Source organism: Gorilla gorilla, chromosome 2, assembly GCF_029281585.2.
Source record: "Gorilla gorilla gorilla isolate KB3781 chromosome 2, NHGRI_mGorGor1-v2.1_pri, whole genome shotgun sequence".
Taxonomy (NCBI): domain Eukaryota; kingdom Metazoa; phylum Chordata; class Mammalia; order Primates; family Hominidae; genus Gorilla; species Gorilla gorilla.
The window spans coordinates 62,500,430-62,520,370 of record NC_086017.1 but is presented as its reverse complement, the minus strand read 5'-3'; the positions used below and the strand labels follow the sequence as shown (position 1 = coordinate 62,520,370).

The window sequence follows — 19,941 nt, the reverse complement described above, 5'->3', positions numbered from 1 at the left end:
ATTGACTTATTCCCTGCATTTAAACTTCATAAATATAAAAAGCAATCTGTGTAGTGCAGTACACAATGTAAAATGACTGTTTCATTGCTTTGCAAATTCCATCTTAGAAGTTTTATAGTTCTGTAATGAATAATTGCTTGTAGAAATTTATTGAATTAATCGTGTATCATTGGGAATTTGCCAAAGGAGACTCAGAAAATCTTTTGGGAATAAAATCATTTAAATTTTCTGAATGCTGACTCAAATACTCAAAATTGCCGTTGGTATTTAATGATAACTTTTATTTTTCATCTTTTGAGAAATTCTGAGAGAAAATCAGGAATGAACTATGAAGTCCTTGTATTCCTAGTCCCTAATAGGACATTTTAATAATATACAGTACTAATTGTTTGTTGTTACAGTTAAGAATTTTACTTTTGGGTCAAATTATTTTTTCTAACATAAGTTTTAAAGAGAAGGGAAACTTAAGCAAGTACATTCATTCTAAACTTGTGTATATAATCTTTAATCTTAGAAGTGCATCTTTATTTTGATTTTTAGGTCAGCGTACACAAGTAGAGTTAATTGTCCGTAGTCCCTCACCTTATCTGCGGTTTTGCTTTCGTATGGTTCTGAGGTCAGAAAATATTAAATGGAAAATTCCAGAAATAAGCACTTCATAAGTTTAAATTGCACACCATTCTGAGTGTTGTGATGAAATTCATGCCATCCACCTCTGTCCTATCTGGTCTCACCTGGGACATGAATCATTCCTTTGTTCAGTCTATCCACACTATATACACCACCTGCCGTTAGTCACTGAGTAGCCATCTCGGTTATCAGCTCGACTGCTGTGGTATCACAGTGCTTATGTTCAAGTAACCTTATTGTACTTAATAATGGCCCCAAAGCACAAGAGTTGTGATGCTGGCAATTCAAGAAGCTTTAAAGTGCTCCCTTTAAGTGAAAAGGTGAAAGTTCTTGACTTAAGAAAGGAAAAAAAAAAAAAAAAGGTATGCTGAGATTGCTAAGATCTACAGTAAGAACAAATCTCCCAGCTGGGCACTCTGGTTTAGGCCTGTAATCCCAGCACTCTGAGAGGCCAAGGCAGGAGGATCACTTGAAGATAGGGGTTTGAGACCAGCCCGGTCTACATGGTAAGACTCTGTCTCCACCAAAAAAAAAAAAAAAAAGAAAGAAAAAAAGATGAATCTGCTATTCATGAAATTGTAAAGAAGGAAAAAAAAAGAAGTTTCTGCTAGTTTTATTGTTGCACCTCAGACTGCAAAAAGTTACAGCCACAGTGCATGAAAAGTGCTTCATTAATATGGAAAAGGAATTAAATTTGTGGATGGAAGACATAGACAGAAATGTGTTCCAGGTTTGGCACTGTTCAAGGTTTCAGGCATCCACTGGGGGTCTTGGAATGTATCCTCTATGGACAGTGGGGCATTACTGTATTACACCATTAGATCTTTGTCTAAATATTACTTGACTAATCATGAAAGAACTAGGAGGCATTTTAACTTATATTTAATTAGTGACAACTTTATGAAGATAGATATTTTGGAAGCTTGTAGAAATGTTGGAGGATGCAGCTTTGTGGGTATTGAATGGAAGTCTGCTCCAAGTAGAAAGAGTGCCATAGAAGGTGCCCATTGCATGAGTTGGGGGCATTAAGCTGTCCTTTTATCTGTTCCTTTTTTAAACCAAGTAATTTTATCTTGACAGGATGCAAATTCAATTAAAAAAATATTTTATATGAAAAAGGCTGAAATTGAACATCATGAAATGGCTAAGTCAAGTCTTCGAATGAGGTAGGTTTAAGAATTATGTCTAGGCTGGGCGTGGTGGCTCATGCCTGTAATCTCAGCACTTTGGGAGGCTGAGGTGGGCGGATCATGAGGTCAAGAGATCGAGACCATCCTGGCCAACATGGTGAAACCCCATCTCTACTAAAAATTCTCAAGGAGAATTGCTTGAACCCAGGAGGCAGAGGTTACAGTGAGCTGAGACCGCACCACTGCACTCCAGCCTGGTAACAGAGCGAGACTCGGTCTCAAAAAAAAAAGAAAATGTCTAAAACCCTTAATGTCTTTATATTTGCTGAATTTTCTAGGTAGTGAAATCAATAAACATAAACACGGTTTATGTTGCATTTCAAGGTGATACTTACAGTTGATATTATAATTCTGAAGATAGTAGTAACTCTTAGCACCTTTGCTGCTGAAGGGCTTCATTTAACTAGAAACATTTTTTAAAACTTTACATCACTATATACTTTGTACAAATATTATTGCTTTGCACAAATATGAATATACATATATAGTATATGGTATATATTAATATTACACAGAATAGATAATAGTATGGTATTTATATATAATATTAGTAGTATGTATTCATATTTTTGGTAAGGCTATTTAGCAGGTATCAGGAGATCCAGTCTCATCCTGGCTTTTCCTTGTACTAGGACTGTGATTTTTTTTTTTTTTGAGACAGAGTCTCACTCTGTTGCCCAAGCTGGAGTGCAGTGGCACAATCTCGGCCCACTGCAACCTCCACCTCCCAGGTTCAAGCAATTCTTTTGCCTTAGCTTCCCAAGTAGCTGGAACTACAGGCACACACCACCATGCCCGGCTAATCTTTTTGTATTTTTAGTAGAGACAGGGTTTCACTATGTTGGCCAGGCTGGTCTTGAACTCGTGACTTTGTGATCCACCCGCCTCGGCCTCCCAAAGTGCTGGGATTACAGGCGTGAGCCACCGCGCCCGGCCAGGACTGTGATCTTGAACTAGTCTTAGTTCTAGGATTGCATTTCCCCCTACCTGAAATGGGAAGGTTGGGTGACTACTTTCAAAGCTTTCCTCTGGCCTTGACGTTGTTTCAGTACCAGGTCCTGTGGTCACTGCAGTGACCAAAAGCTCTCTAGGACCAGCCCTGGTCTGTTCTTCCCCGCAGAGTCCCCAGGGCCTGAAGCAGAGTCTGCTGCATAGTAGAAGTTCAGAAGTATTTTAGCATTTCTATTTAGAAGAGAAGAAAATGGTTGTGTGTGTGTTTGTTTACCCAGCACTCTAATTTCAGCTACCAGGTTTCTAAGCTTTTTATCTTATCTCTGGATAGGACTCCATCCAACTTGGCTGCAGCCAGACTGACAGGTCCTTCACACAGTAAAGGCAGCCTTGGTGAAGAAAGAAATCCCACTAGCAAATATTACCGGTGAGAAAAAGAGTGTTTAGTCTGAGAGTTGACCTGTGCTTATAAAGATAGGCATACTAGTATTTGCCCAATGGCTATCTTGAAGGAATATTTTTGGGTATAGTTTGGTTGTTAATGAGAATCTGTTGTCAAATGGTTTATTTAAAAGGTTGAGTTACTAGGGTGGGCACAGTGGCTCACGCCTGTAATCCCAGCACTTTGGGAGGCTGATACGGGTGAATCACTTGAGATCAGGTGTTCCAGACCAGCCTGGCCAACATGGTGAAACTCCATCTATACTAAAAACTACAAAAATTAGCTGGGTGTGGTGGCGGGTGCCTGTAATCCCAGCTACTTGGGAGGCTGAGGCAGGAGAATCACTTGAACTCGGGAGGCGGAGTTTGCAGTGAGCTGACATCGGGGCACAGCACTCCAGCCAGGGCAACAGAGGGAAACTCCATCTCAAAAAAAAAAAAAAAGATTGAATTACTAACGTAGGCCTTATATCACCTCTCAGACGATGCTTAAGCATTGTTTCTCAGGCAGTGTTTAATATTAGCTACCAATAAAATGTGAGGTTAAATACTAATAGGTTTTTTAAATTCATAATAGAATTGTTTGTTTGTTTGGTTTTTGGTTTTTTTTTTTTTTTTTTGAGACGAAGTTTGCTCTCATTGCCCAGGCTGGAGTGCAGTGGCACAATCTCTGCAACCTCTGCCTCCTGGATTCAAGTGATTCGCCTGCCTCAGCCTCCCGAACAGCTGGGATTACAGGTGCCTACTACCACACCCGGCTAATTTTTTGTATTTTTAGTAGAGATGGGGTTTCACCATGTTGGCCAGGCTGGTCTCAAACTCCTGACCTCAGGTGTTCCACCTGCCTCGGCCTCCCAAAGTGCTGGGATTACAGGCATGAGCCACCACGCCCAGCCTCATAATAGAATTCGTATTGTAAAATATGAACATCTTAGAAGATAATTATCAGCAACTGTGACTGAGTCCTTATTTTCCACTCCCTCTTTTCTAAGAGGAAAAAAATAGTTTCCTTGGCTAAGATTGATTATGAGGACCATTAAGTACAGAGATAAACTAAGGAGGCAATTGAATAGAAATTATTTTTCTTTCATCTTAACACTTTGTTAATAGTTCCTGTTCCCTGTAAAGTAACCTAATTATTATAACGTCCTTCCCTAATTGCTTTTTTTTTTTTGTAGTAATAAAAGAGCAGTACAAGGAGGTCGTTTATCAGCAATTACAATGGCACTTCAATATGGCTCAGAAAGTGAAGAAGATGCTGCTTTAGCTGGTAGGCATTAGGTTTTGACTAGCGAAATGCCTTCTTAGTGGATCCTTCTGGCTAAATGAAATTGCAGTGATTTTGTTCTGGCCTAGGGTTTGCTGGTTTGGGAAGTACATGCTATTTTATTGCATTTGATTGTACTCTGGTAGTCAGACCTATCAAAAGGTTAATGCTTTATCTTGTCTTAAAACTCATATTTGGGTAAATAATACTTCTGCAAAAATAATTGATAACTTAGCAGATCCTGGTTTAAAACCTATAATGATAAATAGTGAGTACTAGTAAAAGCATCAGAAAATCTCAGAAATCCACATTCGTCTTAGATTTTCAGGCTTTAGCTTATATTTTCAGTATGCTCTAATTTCTTCTTGGCTTGTCTTTCTCTTAAGTTTGATATAATATTTTCCCCTCTACTATAGATTTTTTATGTGTAAAGATAAAATTTGTTTCATTAAATTATTCTGGTGTATTCTTTTCTTTTCTTTTCTTTTCTTTTCTTTTTTTTTTTTGAGATGGAGTCTCACTCTGTTGCCCAGGCTGGAGTGTGCAGTGGTGTGACCTTAGTTCACTGCAACGTCCGCCTGCCGGGTTCAAGTGATTCTTCTGCCTCAGCCTCCTGAGTAACTGGGACTACAGACACGCGCCACCACACCTGGCTAATTTTTGTGTTTTTACTGGAGACGGGGTTTTACCATATTGGCCAGGCTGGTCTTGAACTTCTGTCCTCGTGATCCACCTGCCTCGGCCTCCGAATGTGCTGGGATTACACCACGCCTGGCCTCAATTTTATTATTGAATGTTACACAACAGACTTCTCCAGTTGTATCTTGTTTTTAACTAAATCTCCTATAGAAATTTCATAATCACTATAGGCTATTATGTATAAATTTACTTTTTTGAAACATTGGTCTACAGAATTAAGTATTTTTTTATTTAAATTGGGCCTGGTCTTACCAGAAATTGAAAAAATATTATTTTCTTGTTAGCATTGTTTTTTACTGATTATAAAAGTGACACACGGCCGGGCATAGTGGCTCACACCTGTGATCTCAGCACTTTGGGAGGCTGAGGGGGGTGGATCACTTGAGGTCAGGAGTTCAAGACCAGCCTGGCCAACATGGTGAAACCGTGTCTCTACTAAAAATACAAAAAATTGGCCAGCTATGGTGGAGCGCACCTGTAGTCTCAGCTTCTCGGAAGGCTTAGGAAGATCACTTGAACCAAGGAAGTGGAGACTGCAGTAAACCGAGATCACACCACTGTACTCCAGCCTGGGCAACAGAGCAAGACTCTGTCTTGGGGGGGAAAAAAAGAGATTATATGGCTGGTTACAAGAGACACATCACATATAAAAACATAAGAAAGTTGAATCTAAAAGGATGGATAAGGCTAGGTGTGGTGACTCACACCCATAATCCCAGCACTTTGGGAGGCCTAGGTGGGAGGATTGCTTGAGCCCAGAAGTTCAAGACCAGCCTGGGCAACATGGCAAAACGCTGTCTCTACAAAAAATACAAAATTTATTCAGGCGTGTTGGTGCATGCCTGTAGTCCCAGCTACTTGGGAGGCTGAGATGGGAGGATCCTGAGCCCAGGGAGGTTGAGCCTGAAGTGATCACACCACTCCACTCCAGCCTGGGCAACAGAGTGAGACCCTGTCTCAAAAAATAAATAAAAAATAAAAATAATAAAATTGGGCTTTTGTCTTGAAAAAAAGAAAAGGATGGCTGAAAGATACACCAGGCGAATAATAACCAGAGTAGCTACACTGACTTTTGATAAGATGGACTTTCAAACAGAGATCATTACACAGATAAAAAGGATTACCTAATGATGGTAGAAGGTTAATTTCATCCGCAAGTTAAATTGTAGAAGAGCTCAAAATATGTAAAACAAGCAGATGAAACTTTACAGAGAAATTCAAAACACTACCCTTAGTCTGGAAGCCCTCTTCTCTCAAGAGCTAAACAGAAAACGAATGAAGATAGAGATTTGAACACACTTCTTCATGTAAGTATTTGTTTCCTATTGCTGCTGACACAGTACCACATACTTAGTGGCTTAAAACAATGCAGGTTGGTACACTGGCTCACGCCTCTTATCCCAGCACTTTTAGAAGATGAGGCAGGAGCATCACTTGAGTCCAGAAGTTTGAGACCAGCCTGCTCAACATGGAAACACCCTGCCTCTACAAAAAAAAAAAAAAAAAAAATTTAAGGCAGGGTCTCCCTCTGTCACCCAGGCTGGAGCAGTGGCATGATCTTGGCTCCCTACAACCTCCACTCCTGGGCTCAAGCAGTCCTCCCACCTCAGCCTCCCTAGTAGCTGGGACCACAGGTACTTGCCACCACACCCAGCTAATTCTACAAGAAAAATTTAAAAATTAGCCATATGTAGCTACTCCAGAGGCGGAGATGGGAGGATCACTTGAGCCTGGGAGGTTGAGGCTACAATGAGTCGTGATCCCACCACTGCACTCCAGCCCTGCCTCCAAAAAAAAAAGAAAAGAAAGGAAACCTTTAACAGGAAAGATCAATAAAATCAAAAGTTATTCTGTTAAAACCCTTAATAAAAATAAGTCTGAGGTGAGATTGTCAAAAAGGCATAAACAAACAATATTGGCGGGGAGGAGAGCATACAGAGTTTTAAAAAAGAATGTGTGAATAAGGCCAGGCTTGGTGGCTCACGCCTGTAATCCCGGCACTTTTGGAGCCTGAGGTGGGCAGATCACCTGACGTTGGGAGTTCGAGACCATCCTGGCCAACATGGAGAAACTTTCTCCGTCTCTACTATAAATACATATAGTGGCACATGCCTGTAATCCCAGCTACTTGGGAGGCTGAGGCAGAAGAATTGCTTGAACCCGGGAGGCGGAGGTTGCTGTGAGCCAAGATTGTGCCATTGCACTCCAACCTGGACAACAAGAGCAAAACTTTGTCCCCCGCCCCCCCCCAAAAATGTGAATAACGTTATGCAAATATATTTAAAAATTTAGATGAACAGATTTCTAGAAAATAAGCACCTAAAATGGATTCAAGAATAAAAAGGCTGGCTCACACCTATAATCCCAACACTTTGGGAGGCAGAGGCAGGAGGATCACTTGAGTCCAGGAGTTCAAGACCAGCCTGGGCAACATAGCGAGACCTCATCTCTGCAAAAAGAAAAAGAAAAATTAGCCGGGCGTGGTGTGGTGCATGTCTGTAGTCCTACCTACTTGGTAGGCTAAGGCAGGAGGATTGCCTGAGCCCAGGAGTTCAAGTTTGCCTTAAGCTATGATTATTCCACTACACTCTAGCCTTGGCAACAGAACGAGACTCTGTCTCTTAAAAAAAAGAGAGAATACGAGGTCAGGAATTTGAGACCAGCCTGACCAACATGGTGAATCCCCGTCTCTACTAAAAATAGAAAAATTAGCCAGGCATGGTGGTGCACGCCTGTAATCCCAGCTGCTCAGGAGGCTGAGGCAGGAGAATTGCTTGAACCCAGGAGGCGGAGGTTGCAGTGAGCTGAGATCACGCCATCGCACCCCAGCCTTGGTGACAGAGCGAGACTCCGTCTCAAAAAAAAAAAAAAAAAAGAATAAAATGAAATCTTCCGACATAGAAAATACCAGGCCAAACATTTAAGGAACAGAATTTTAAATAAACTCATGCAGAGAATAGGAAAAGAGCTCCGCAGTTCATTCTGTGAATCTAATATAACCTGTGAATCTAATATAACCTAGACATCAAAACTGAACAAAATATAAGCACACTGTCTAGCAGTGTGTATAAAAGATAGTATATAATGACACAGTTGGGTTTAGGATTAGAAAAGATAAAAAAAAGTAATCTTTACCACAGTAACAAATTATAAGAGTAAAATCATATGATTTGCTCAGCAGATGCATTTGATAATTGTTTCAGTTCCCATTCAAGATAAAAATTATTTGCTAACTAGTAAGAGAGGGGGATATTGATATAAAGTATCTCCTTTTTTTCTTTTTTCTTTTCTCTTGAGACGGAGTTTCGCTGTTGCCCAGGCTGGAGTGCAATGGCGCAATCCCTGCTCACGGCAACCTCTGCCTCCCAGGTTCAAGTGATTCTCCTGCCTCAGCCTCCAGGTAGCTGGGATTATAGGAGCCCGTCACCATGCCCGGCTAATTTTTTTTTTTTTTTTTGTATTTTTAGTAGAGACATGGTTTTGCCATGTTGGCCAGGCTGATCTCGAACTCCTGGCCTCAAATGATCCGCCCGCCTCGGCCTCCCAAAGTGCTAGGATTACAAGCATGAGCTACTGCGCCCAGCCTCCTTTTTTTCTTGAGACTGGGTTTTACTGTGTCACCCAGGCTGGAGTGCAGTGGCGTGATCTCAGCTCACTGCAACCTCCACCTCCCAGGCTCAAGCAATCTTTCTACATCAGCCTCTGGCATAGCTGGGACCACAGGCACGTGCCACCACACCCAGCAAATTTTTTATATTTGTGATAGAGATGGAGTTTCATCATTTTGCCCATACTGGTCTCAAACGCCTGAGCTCAGGCAGTCTACCCACCTCTGCCTCTCGAATTGTTGGGGTTACATGTGTGAGCCACTGTGCCCACCAAGGGTATCTCCATTTTTAATGGAGAAAAGGTAACAGCATTTCCCTTACCAACAGAAACAAGGTAATACTGTTACCTTTGTTGGTCACAGTACTAGCCAGCCTACAGTGACAACAATAAGGTGTAAGGATCAGAAAAGATGTATAAGGATTACAGTTGACAGTTTTTTTAAAAGATGCTGCTTACAGTAGCAACAAAATATATACCTAGGTGTAAATCCAACTGCAGGCTCTTTAGGGGAGAGATCAGAGGTAGTAGAGTCAGAAAAGACTAGTTTCAAATTCTTATCTGCTTCTAGCTCCATGACTCTGGTTCCTAATCCCCTTCAACTGCTTTATGTGGTGGCTGAACTTGTGCAAGTAATTAACCTCATATGCCCAGTTTTCCCATTTGAAAAAGAAATAATACCCATCTTGTGTGTTGGTTTTAGGATTACCTGAGGCTGGTACTTATCAAGCTCTTAACACATAATTAAATTCTTTTTTTTTTTTTAAGGCGGAGTCTCACTCTGTCGCCCAGGCAGGATTACAAGTGTGAGTCACTGCGCCTGGCCTAATTAAATTCTTTCTTTTTTTTTTTTTTTTGGAGACAGAGTTTCACTCTTTTGCCCAGGCTGGAGTACAGTGGTGTAATCCCTGCTTACTACAATCTCCGCCTTCTGGTTTCAAGTGATTCTCCTGCCTCAGCCTCCCGAGTAGCTGGGATTGCAGTCACCTGCCACCACACCCGGCTAATTTTTTTATGTTTAGTAGAGACGGGGTTTCATCATGTTGGCCAGGCTGGTCTTGAACTACTGACCTCATGATTTGCCTGCCTTGGCCTCCCAAAGTGCTGGGATTGCAGGCATGAGCCACCGTGCCCAGCCTAAATTCTTAATAAATGATTATGATTCTTACCTGGGAGTACATAGCAACTATATGTTTATTCTGATCCATCAAGAAAAATTTAAATTATGGTCCTTACACACTGTTTAGGAGTTTGGGGAAATGAGCAACATATTTTTTATTTTTATAAAAATAATTACGTTTTGTTTGCTTTGGTATTTTTATGATTTGCTTCTACCTAAAAATTCCCTCAGCAAGGGAATAGTCCTCGGGGATGTTTTAAATCAGTGGGCAAAGTCACAGAGATTTAAGGCTAAATCATGTCTGATAGAATCAGCCCAATCTAGGCTGGGCGTGGTGGCTCACACCTGTAATCACAGCACTTTGGGAGGCCGAGGCGGGCAGATCACGAGATCAGGAGATCGAGACCATCCTGGCTAATATGGTGAAACCCCATCTCTACTAAAAATACAAAAAAAAAACCAAATTAGCCAGGCGTGGTGGCACATGCCTGTAGTTCCAGCTACTCAGGAGGCTGAGGCAGGAGAATCATTTGAACTCAGGAGGCGGAGGTTGCAGTGAGCCAGGATCACGCCACTGCACTCCAGCCTGGCTACAGAGTGAGACCCCGTCTCAAAAATAAATAAATAAGTAAAAAAGAATCAGCCCAATCTAAATTTATACTATCTTAAACTTCATGTTACTGTTTTAGTTCTGGGATCTCTGAATGGTTACTTGCTCCTTTTGGCCAAGCATAGCAAACAGTCTCTGAAGAAAGCACATTTCAAAAAGAAACTATTTTGCAACCTTTAAAACTAGTGTACTTTTACTATTTAATATTCTATTTCTATGTAATATTTCTCTAAACATGCAATTATGTTAAGCATTTTTAGCATTATCTTTAATAAACATTTGAGAGGTTTTTTTGTTTTTGTTTTTGTTTTTGAGATGGAGTCTTCGTCCGTCACCCAGGCTGGAGTACAGTGGTGTAATCTCTGCTCACTGCAACCTCCGCCTTCTGGGTTCAAGCAGTTCTTCTGCCTCAGCCTCCTGAGTAGCTGGGATTACAGGTGCATGCCACCATGCCCAGCTAATTTTTGTATTTTTAGTAGAGACGGGGTTTCACCATGTTGGCCAGGCTGGTCTCGAACTCCTGACCTTGTGATTCACCCACCTTGGCCTCTCAAAAGTGCTGGGATTACAGGCGTGAGCCATCACACCCAGCCTTAGAGACTATTTTTTTAAAGTAATTATTCCCTTTATCTTGGAATTTTTTTTAAAAAGGGCCAGGCGTGGTGGCTCACACCTGTAATCCCAGCACTTTAGGAGGCTGAGGCTGGCAGATTGCCTAAGCTCAGGAGCTTGAGACCAGTCTGGGCAACATGATGAAACCCCATCTCTACTGAAAAATCCAAAAGTTAGCTGGGTGTGATGGTGTGCACCTGTCTTCTTAGCTACTCGGGAGACTGATCTGGGAGAACTGCTTGAGTCCCAGAGGCAGAGACTGCAGGGAGCCAAGATCGCACCCTTGCACTCCAGCCTGGGTGACAAAGCCAGACCCTGTCTCAAAAATAATAGTAATAATAGTTTTCAAATATATTTAGTTCAATCTGGAAGGTTGTTAAATGAACTTTAAAGTATGGTTCTTTCTTCATCTCATTCGTCCCTTTATAAATACTTTTTTTGTCTTTCTAGCTGCACGCTATGAAGAGGGAGAGTCAGAAGCAGAAAGCATCACTTCCTTTATGGATGTTTCAAATCCTTTTTATCAGCTTTATGACACAGTTAGGAGTTGTCGGAATAACCAAGGGCAGCTAATAGCTGAACCTTTTTACCATTTGCCTTCAAAGAAAAAATACCCTGATTATTACCAGCAAATTAAAATGCCCATATCACTACAACAGATCCGGTAAGATGTCTTCTACATTATTCAGTATAATTTTATTTTGTTGTGGCTGAGCCTGCACATAATGTATTCCTTCCTAAAATGGATAAGGATATTAAAGGTAAAAATGGTGGTTTTTTTTAACCTCAAATTTTAACTGTTCATTACCTTTTTTTTTTTTTGAGACGGAGTCTCAGTCTGTTGCCAGACTGGAGTTCAGTGGCGTGATCTCGGCTCACTGCAACCTCCGCCTCCGGGGTCAGGTGATTCTCTTGCCTCAGCCTCCTGAGTAGCTGGGACTACAGGTGTGCACCACCACACCCAGTTAATTTTTGTATTTTTATTAGAGACTGGGTTTCACCACTTTGGCTAGGATGGTCTCGATCTCCTGACCTCATGATCTGCCCACCTCGGCCTCCCAAAGTGCTGGGATTACAGGTGTGAGCCTCTGTACCCAGCCTTAACTGTTCATTATCTTATAACTGAACAAAGTACGAAAATCTTTCAGCCTACATCTTTTATTAATATTTTAATTAATGACAGTTAATCTGTATTTAAGTTATGTATCTATAGTTGAAACCCCAGGATAAGCATAGTCAGTTCCTGGAGAATTCATTAACCGAAACCATACCAGAAAGATGATTCATCTTGTTCTCTTTTTTCTATTTAGAAAATGTTAAAGTGATCATTGGGCTACCAGACAGAATACTTAAATCACAATAGTATCATTAAAAATAGTAGGACGTCTCAACCACAGAAAAAACCCAATTCAGAAATGGGCAAAGGTCTTGAATGGACCTTTCTCCAAGGAAAATATACAGCTGGCTAATAAGCACATGAAAAGGTGCTCAGCATCACTAATTATTAGGAAAATGCAGTTCAAAACTTTTGTGTGATAACCACTTCGCGCTCATTAGGATGGTTACTTTAAAAAAGTAATAATAATAATTATTGGTGTGTATGTGGAGAAATTGGAACCTCTGTGCAGATAGTGGGAATGTAAAATGGTATAGACGCTGTGGAAAACAGTGTGGCAGTTCCTCAAAAAATTAAACACAGAATTACCATGTGATTAAGAAATTCCATTTTGCATATGTACCCCAAAGAAATGAAAGCAGGGTCTCAAAGAGGTATTTGTAAACCTGTGTTCACAGCAGCAGCATTCACAATAGCTAAAACATGGAAGCAATTCAAGTATCCATCAAGAGATGAGGGGATACGCAAAATGGTGTGTACATACAATGGAATATTATTCAATCTTTAAAAGAAATTTTGAAACGCTCTAACATGGATGAAGCTTGAGGACATTGTGCTAAGTGAAATAACCCAGTCACAAAAGACAAATACTGAATGATTCTATTGATATGAGTATATGTGCAATCAGAAGTCATAGAGATATAGACACTGATCCAGAACATTAAAAAAAAAATCAGAGACAAAATAGAATAGTAGTTGCCAGGGACTAGGGGAAGAGGGAAACAGGAAATTACTGTTTAATGGGTATAGAGTGTCAGTCTTACAAAGGAAAGAGTTCTAGAGATGGACGGTCATATTAATTGCATAGCATTATGGATGTATTTTATACTACTAAACTGTACACTTAAAAATGGTCAAGGTAGGCTGGGTGCAGAGGCTCACACCTATAATACCAGCACTTTGGTTAGCCAGTGATTTGGTGGGCAAATCACTTGAGGTCAGGAGTTTGAGATTAGCCTGGCCAACATTGTGAAACCCCGTCTCCATTAAAAGTACAAAAATTAGCCAGGCGTAGTGGCAGGAGCCAGTAATCCTAGCTACTCGGGCGGCTGAGGTAGGAGAATTGCTTGAACCGGGAAGGTGGAGGTTGCATTGCAGTGAGCCTAGGTCGCACCACTGCACTCCAGCCTGGGTGACAGAGTGAGACTCCATCTCTTAAAAAAAAAAAAAAAAGGTCAAGGTGGTAAATTTTGTGTTATACCAAAATTTTTCAAATTAGGGGGGAAAGTAACCTTTTCTTCAGTGCCCATTTTCTGTCCATACCTCCCAATATCAAATTTGCTTTTTTCTTTTTGTTAAAGAGACAGGGTCTCTGCTCTGTTGCGTAAGCTGGCATGATCAACTCGAACCTCTGGGCTCAAGGGATCCTTCTGCCTCAGCCTCCCAAGTAGCTGGGACCACAGACACATGCCAACATGCCCAGCTAATTTTTTTAAATGTTTTTGTAGAGACCAAGTCTTGCTTGTTGCCCAGGTCTTGAATTGCTGGCCTTAAATAATCCTCTCACCTCAGCCTCCCAAAATATTGGGATTACAGGTGTGAGCCACCATACCCGGCCTTTTAAAATCTCTTCTGTGAAAGCTAAAAAAAATCCATAATGTCATGGAGTATATTTTTGGACTCTGTATGATATCTCTGAAAGTCAAAAATCCTGATTTCCAGACAGACACAAAATTCATGAGCTTTTAATTTATTTTTAAATAGATCCTGACCTAGTTTCTGTTTCTGTAAAGACAGCAGGGTCTCAAAGAGGTATTTGTAAACCTGTGTTCACAGCAGCAGCATTCACAATAGCTAAAATTTCTGTTTCTATAAAAAGCAGAATAGGTGACCATTCCCAAAGAATCATAAAAATTCAAAACATTCAAAAGAATAAATATCTTTAAGGAAAGTTAACCAAAAATCTTAAGTTGGAATCAAATGAATGTGTTCAAAATCACTTGGTTTGCCTTCCATCTTTGAATCAGTCTCTGTGAATTTTGATATTACCTGTACATTCCAAGCTCCTTTCTTACATTACAAATTTTCAAAGATATTTATTGCTTTCAGGAAATCAATAAAAATTCTTAGACTTTTTGGTATAAAGAACAGAAAAACAGTTTAATTGGTCCTGCTGTGCCTTCTTGTTTATTTAAATTAAAAATAAACTTAAAAATATCAAAAGTTGGCCAGGCGAGGTGGCTCACATCTGTAATCCCAGCACTTTGGGAGGCTGACGTGGGAGTATCACTTGAACATGGGAGATGGAGGTTGCAGTGAGCCAAGATCATGCTGCTGCACTCCAGCCTGGGTAACAGAGTAAGACCCTGTCTCAACAAAAAGAAAGAAGTAATATTATAAAATATGATGCTTTATAGCAGAATACCCAGATAGAGTCAAGAAGCAGGTAAAATTACCTTAGCTAAGTAACAGTAAGTTGGCTTCATGGCAGATATTTAATGTGCTTGCTGGATTCTAGGAAATAAGGCTGGCTAACAAAGTATGTTTCATGCTTTTGCATTTGTAACTTTTGTTTTCACCATTTGATCAGTAATAATTTTTTTTTTTTTTTAATAGAGAAAGGGTTTTGCCATATTGCCCAGGCTGGCCTCAAACTCCTGAGCTCAAGCCATCTGCCCGCCTTGACCTCCCAAAGTGCTGGGATTACAGGCGTGAGTCACCACGCCTGGCCTTGATCAGTAGGATTTATGGTGCTTTTATTTAATCCAGACTTTGGAGGTCCTGTATACAAGTAGGATACAGAAAATTAGTTTTTTTGGTCTTATTAAAATAACATGGAAATTAAGGCTGAGATTCATTACGGAAATAGCCTAGAAATATGTCTTTTATGTTCTTTGCATTGGGAAAAGATAGTGATAGTCTTGCAGATGTTAAGAAGTTCCCTGTCCAAAATTTTGAACAGTTTTTGTTCTTGGTTTCCTTTCTCCTTCATTATTATTTTTAAATTATTTAAATAGTCTTATTACAGTAGCTTAGTTCAAAAGAAGACAAATTCTTAGCCAGCTCAGTCCCCTGCCAACACAGCCTTCTTCCAAGTTGAAATTTTCTAATATAAACTTTGCTTTAAGTCAGTAATATCTCCCTTCCCCTTTCTAATTTATAATGGCAATTGTGTGGCACACAGGGGAGAGTAAGGAATAGGGAAGTTGTTGAAGCCCAGCATACTAAAGTTCTGAAGGGTCAACTATTATGTCTAATGTTGCTGTCTTCCGCGGATTGTGAGCCAGTGGTGCCTGACAGGAGCCTTACTGTGCCTATGATCCCTTCCATTGTGGTCTACAGAGCAACAGGGAGGTCTAGGGGCAGTGCTATTCAACAGAACTTTCTGCGTTGTTGAAAATGTTTTATTATCAATATTCCAATGTGATAGACACTAGTCATATGTGGCTATTGAGCACTTGAAATGTGGCTAGTGTGATTAAGGAATTAGATTTTAAGTTTTATTTAATTTTAATTTAAATAGCCACACATGGCTAGTGGCTACTATATTGTACAGTGTACCCCTAGGAAGATCTGTTGGCAGAAGGAAGATAGTTGAGTTTCCCCAAAAGCAACAAAAACGAAGAGTAAGCAGGAACTAGATAGTGTGGACTCCATATGCTACCTTCTGCTGTACTGGGATTTGTCCCCCCTATTTTTTTTTCTTTTTCCTCCCCCACTACCCTTGATTAATAGTAATCTGATAAATATCTGCAGGTTTATTATTCGTTGTCATTTGCAAGTTTGGGTTTTCTGTCTATTTGAGGGTATTGAGAACATCTAGCCTTCCACCCTTTGAGTTGACGGGAACAAATCTGAGGCTGTAATTTGAACTCTAGGTGCTAGCTACACAACCTGGTACTGAGAGCTGAATTTGTGCTTAGTTGTTGTTTGCTTCATCACAGAGATGTTCTCTAATATTCATCTGTCGGAGCACAACACAGAATCTGAATATGATTTTGGTAAATTTTAAATAAAACTTTACATGCAGATGCCATTCTAAGAGAAAATTCATTTATTCTGTGAAGCTGTTTATACATATTATTGTTAACTGTCTTTATGATTTTGATGGTTAACATGCAAATGCTACAATCAAAAGATTTAAAGTCTGTCCTGTCTAAATCCATATAGTGTTACAGCAAATAATGACTCTACTTTGTACAAAGTACATAAGGGCTTTATGATAGTTGATACAATAATAATGATTGTGTTTAAGTGAGATACTTGGAATCTTAAGCCTTTTAAGTAAAAATCCCAACTTTAAGCTGCCAAGTTATTATGTGTTTATATTGGAAGAATAGAAATGAGTGGACTCTGACATATCTATCTCTCTTTTACCATCATAAGACCACTCTTTATTGTTTATAAATACTTCGCACTGTCAGTACTGTCTCTTTAACCGTTATGAACTAGAATGGCCTTTTGTTTTCAGAAATGGGTAGATCACCATGATTGTTTATTGAGGTCACTTAAAACCTCCCTAATTTTCGTCCCTTCATAAGGTTCGCGTATTAACTATTAGGATTTTTCCATTAGGGTTTTTTCCAAGTAGAATGTTTGCTTTGTAATTGTCTTCTTTGCTAGGTCTTTACTAGGTCTTATTATTATTTCTTATAGTGTTTTAGTTTATTCTTTTGGATTTTCAAGTAAACTGTCATATTACCTTAATGTAATGGTGCTTTTACCTCCTTACTTTGTATCTCAAAAGTCATTTTTAAGTTCCTAATCAGTATTACCAGTAAAGATACCATGTAGTGCTTGTCAAGATTTTGCATTGGACTTTCAGGAAGAATGTTTCATAATTTTCATGACAGAAAATTCTAGCAATTTCTTTGTCTTTCACAGAACAAAACTGAAGAATCAAGAATATGAAACTTTAGATCATTTGGAGTGTGATCTGAATTTAATGTTTGAAAATGCCAAACGCTATAATGTGCCCAATTCAGCCATCTACAAGCGAGTTCTAAAATTGCAACAAGTTATGCAGGTGTGATTTATTGTTTTTGCTGAGTTTGTTGTATATATGATTAAAATAATTTTTCATGTTTTGAGTGTGTTCTAGTAAGATGTGTGATCCCCCCCACCCTCAGCAGTAATATTACATCATTTGGCTGGGTGCGGTGGCTCACACCTGTAATCCCAGCACTTTGGAAGGTCAAGGTGAGAGAATCACTTGAGCTCAGGAGTTCAAGACCAGCTTGGGCAACATAGCGAGACCCCCATCTCTACAAAAACTGCAAAAATTAGCCAGTCCTGATGGCACACGCCTGTAGTCCCAGCTACTCAGGAGGCTGCGGTGGGAGGATTGCTTGAGCCTGGGAAGTGGAGGTTGCAGTGAGCCGAGATCGTGCCACTGCACTCCAGCTTGGGCAACCAAGTGAGACCCTGTCTCAAACAAACAAACAAACAATATATATAATATATATATAAAAGATGTATTTTATATATTATACTTATGTATTATAATATATATTTATTATGTATTTCATCCTCAAGTACTGCTGAATTTTTTTTTTGGAGTTGTCATGGCCATATAGAGTAGAAATAATAATTGAGATGGGGTTAGCCTTCTGATTGGAGGAAGCAGGGATTGGTCCCTGTACAGTAATTTTGGGATTCTCATGAAGTCACCCTGCAATCACCGATGATATTCCATCATTTAGATTTTATTCCTTTGGTTCTAGACTTTGTTAAAGTAGGGCTGATTCTATGAGAAAGGACATCTGAAAGCGAATTAATCTTTGTATATTGTCTATGAATTTATCAGATCCTCTCTGAGAACCCTTGGAAGGAAGTCTCAGGTCATGGTTCATCTAGGGGTTTTAAGATGAAAAGGAAGATATGAAATACAAATTGGGTCTATCTGACAGTTTTTGGTAGAATCTTTCTGGAAAGGCAAATCTCTGAACAATGAAGCAACAAAGGCAATTTTAGATCACCCATAGAATCTTCATTTTATATGATTAACAGTGAACCTTAGTGCTGAGACTTTCAGGTATTACCTTTTTAGTACTCTGTACATTCCCTAAGCCTGCTGTGCTTGGACTTTCAGCTCTGTTTGGCAGAAGGCCTTTAAAAATGCATGTGTTGAAAAGTAGATCTTCTTTCACTTCTTGCATTAAACTTTATTCTTAGCCACACTGCCCCTTAGAAGTCAGGAGTACCAAAGGCCCTCTTTGAGTTGGTTTTACTTAAATAGGACAACCAGAGCAGGATGCTTCTACAGCTTGCCTCAGTGCTTTTAACCAGTTAGCACCCATTATAGTCGTAAATGCTCTGGCTGGTATTGACTCCTCAACCCTGTAGATCCATTTTTTAACCTACTCTTTTTGTCATGCAGGCTTTTGTTAAAATTGGTTATTGAAAATGTTTAATGACTCTTTCATTTTGTACATCCTGCATGTGATTGTATTTTTCTGAGTGAGTCTGATATGTCTAGCTCTTTAACATTCACATATTCAGAGGAGTGTTTGGCACATGAGCTCAACTCCTGAGATCTGCTCTGTTTTAGGCAAAGAAGAAAGAGCTTGCCAGGAGAGACGATATCGAGGACGGAGACAGCATGATCTCTTCAGCCACCTCTGATACTGGTAGTGCCAAAAGAAAAAGGTATATACTCTTCTTATAGCTGGGGACATCTCAGTTCCTGTTAATTTTGTTTTAGATAAGTGAAGAAAATATATATTTTTTAAGCTATCAAGTTGTAAGCTTTAAATAAATGGTAATGTGTTCTCTTTTAAAATTCATTTGCAATTGGATGATTAGCTTTTTTTTGTAAAAGTGCCATGTTACTTTTAGATGACCCAGATGAAAATGACTACTACATATGTAGCTTGGCAAAACATGTTATTCCGTTTGCCGTCTGGGTTTTTTTTTTTCTTTTAATGTGGCATTTTAAGAATGCCACTTAAATCTAACTTGGGTAATTTCTACATGGTGAATTACAAAAATGCAATTTGAATTAGGAAAGGTAAGGAGAAATTTGATACTACCACTGCAGTGAGGTATGCCATTGGTCCTACCCTTTGTTTGTCCTTGTTCACCTCATCTTTATTTGCCATTTTAAGCATGTCAGATTATAAAATAACAAATCATAACTTCTTATAGCTCATAAAATGTTGAGCTAGATTTTTGGATTTTTTTTTCCTATATAACCTTTCTCTCAACTTCCCTAACCTTTTCTCCTTCTCACGGGTTTTGTGGAAGGGGATCTTACTGTGAGTTCCAAAGCTGGGATCCTATAAGGAATTTTGCAATATTATCTCTCGCCACACAAAGTTTCTCTTCGCCTGATCATTGTGGAACACTGTATTGTCCTTTAATCATGACTGCCTCACCATCTTTACAGCAACAGTCAATCTAGGGAAGATACCTTCAATAAGGAATAAGCTAATCACTAATAGCAAGGCTTGGCAGATTCAAAGTTGAATAAAGTCTTTA

General features: G+C 39.6%; 1 protein-coding gene across 50 annotated transcripts in view; it reads left to right on the top strand.

Annotated features, from left to right (window-relative positions):
• The window catches only part of PBRM1 (polybromo 1), a 137,773-nt gene that overhangs the window by 42,264 nt on the left and 75,568 nt on the right, over positions 1-19,941 (top strand). For 40 of the 50 annotated variants that reach the window (XM_055382643.2, XM_055382617.2, XM_055382637.2 and 37 more), the window contains 6 exons: positions 1,711-1,796; positions 3,103-3,198; positions 4,391-4,482; positions 11,577-11,790; positions 17,347-17,488; positions 19,013-19,110. In XM_055382643.2, the coding sequence (XP_055238618.1) occupies positions 1,711-1,796; positions 3,103-3,198; positions 4,391-4,482; positions 11,577-11,790; positions 17,347-17,488; positions 19,013-19,110 (728 nt within the window). The remainder of the gene's footprint in view (positions 1-1,710; positions 1,797-3,102; positions 3,199-4,390; positions 4,483-11,576; positions 11,791-17,346; positions 17,489-19,012; positions 19,111-19,941) is intronic. The other 10 variants (XM_055382644.2, XM_055382633.2, XM_055382620.2 and 7 more) reach the window with 1 other exon arrangement.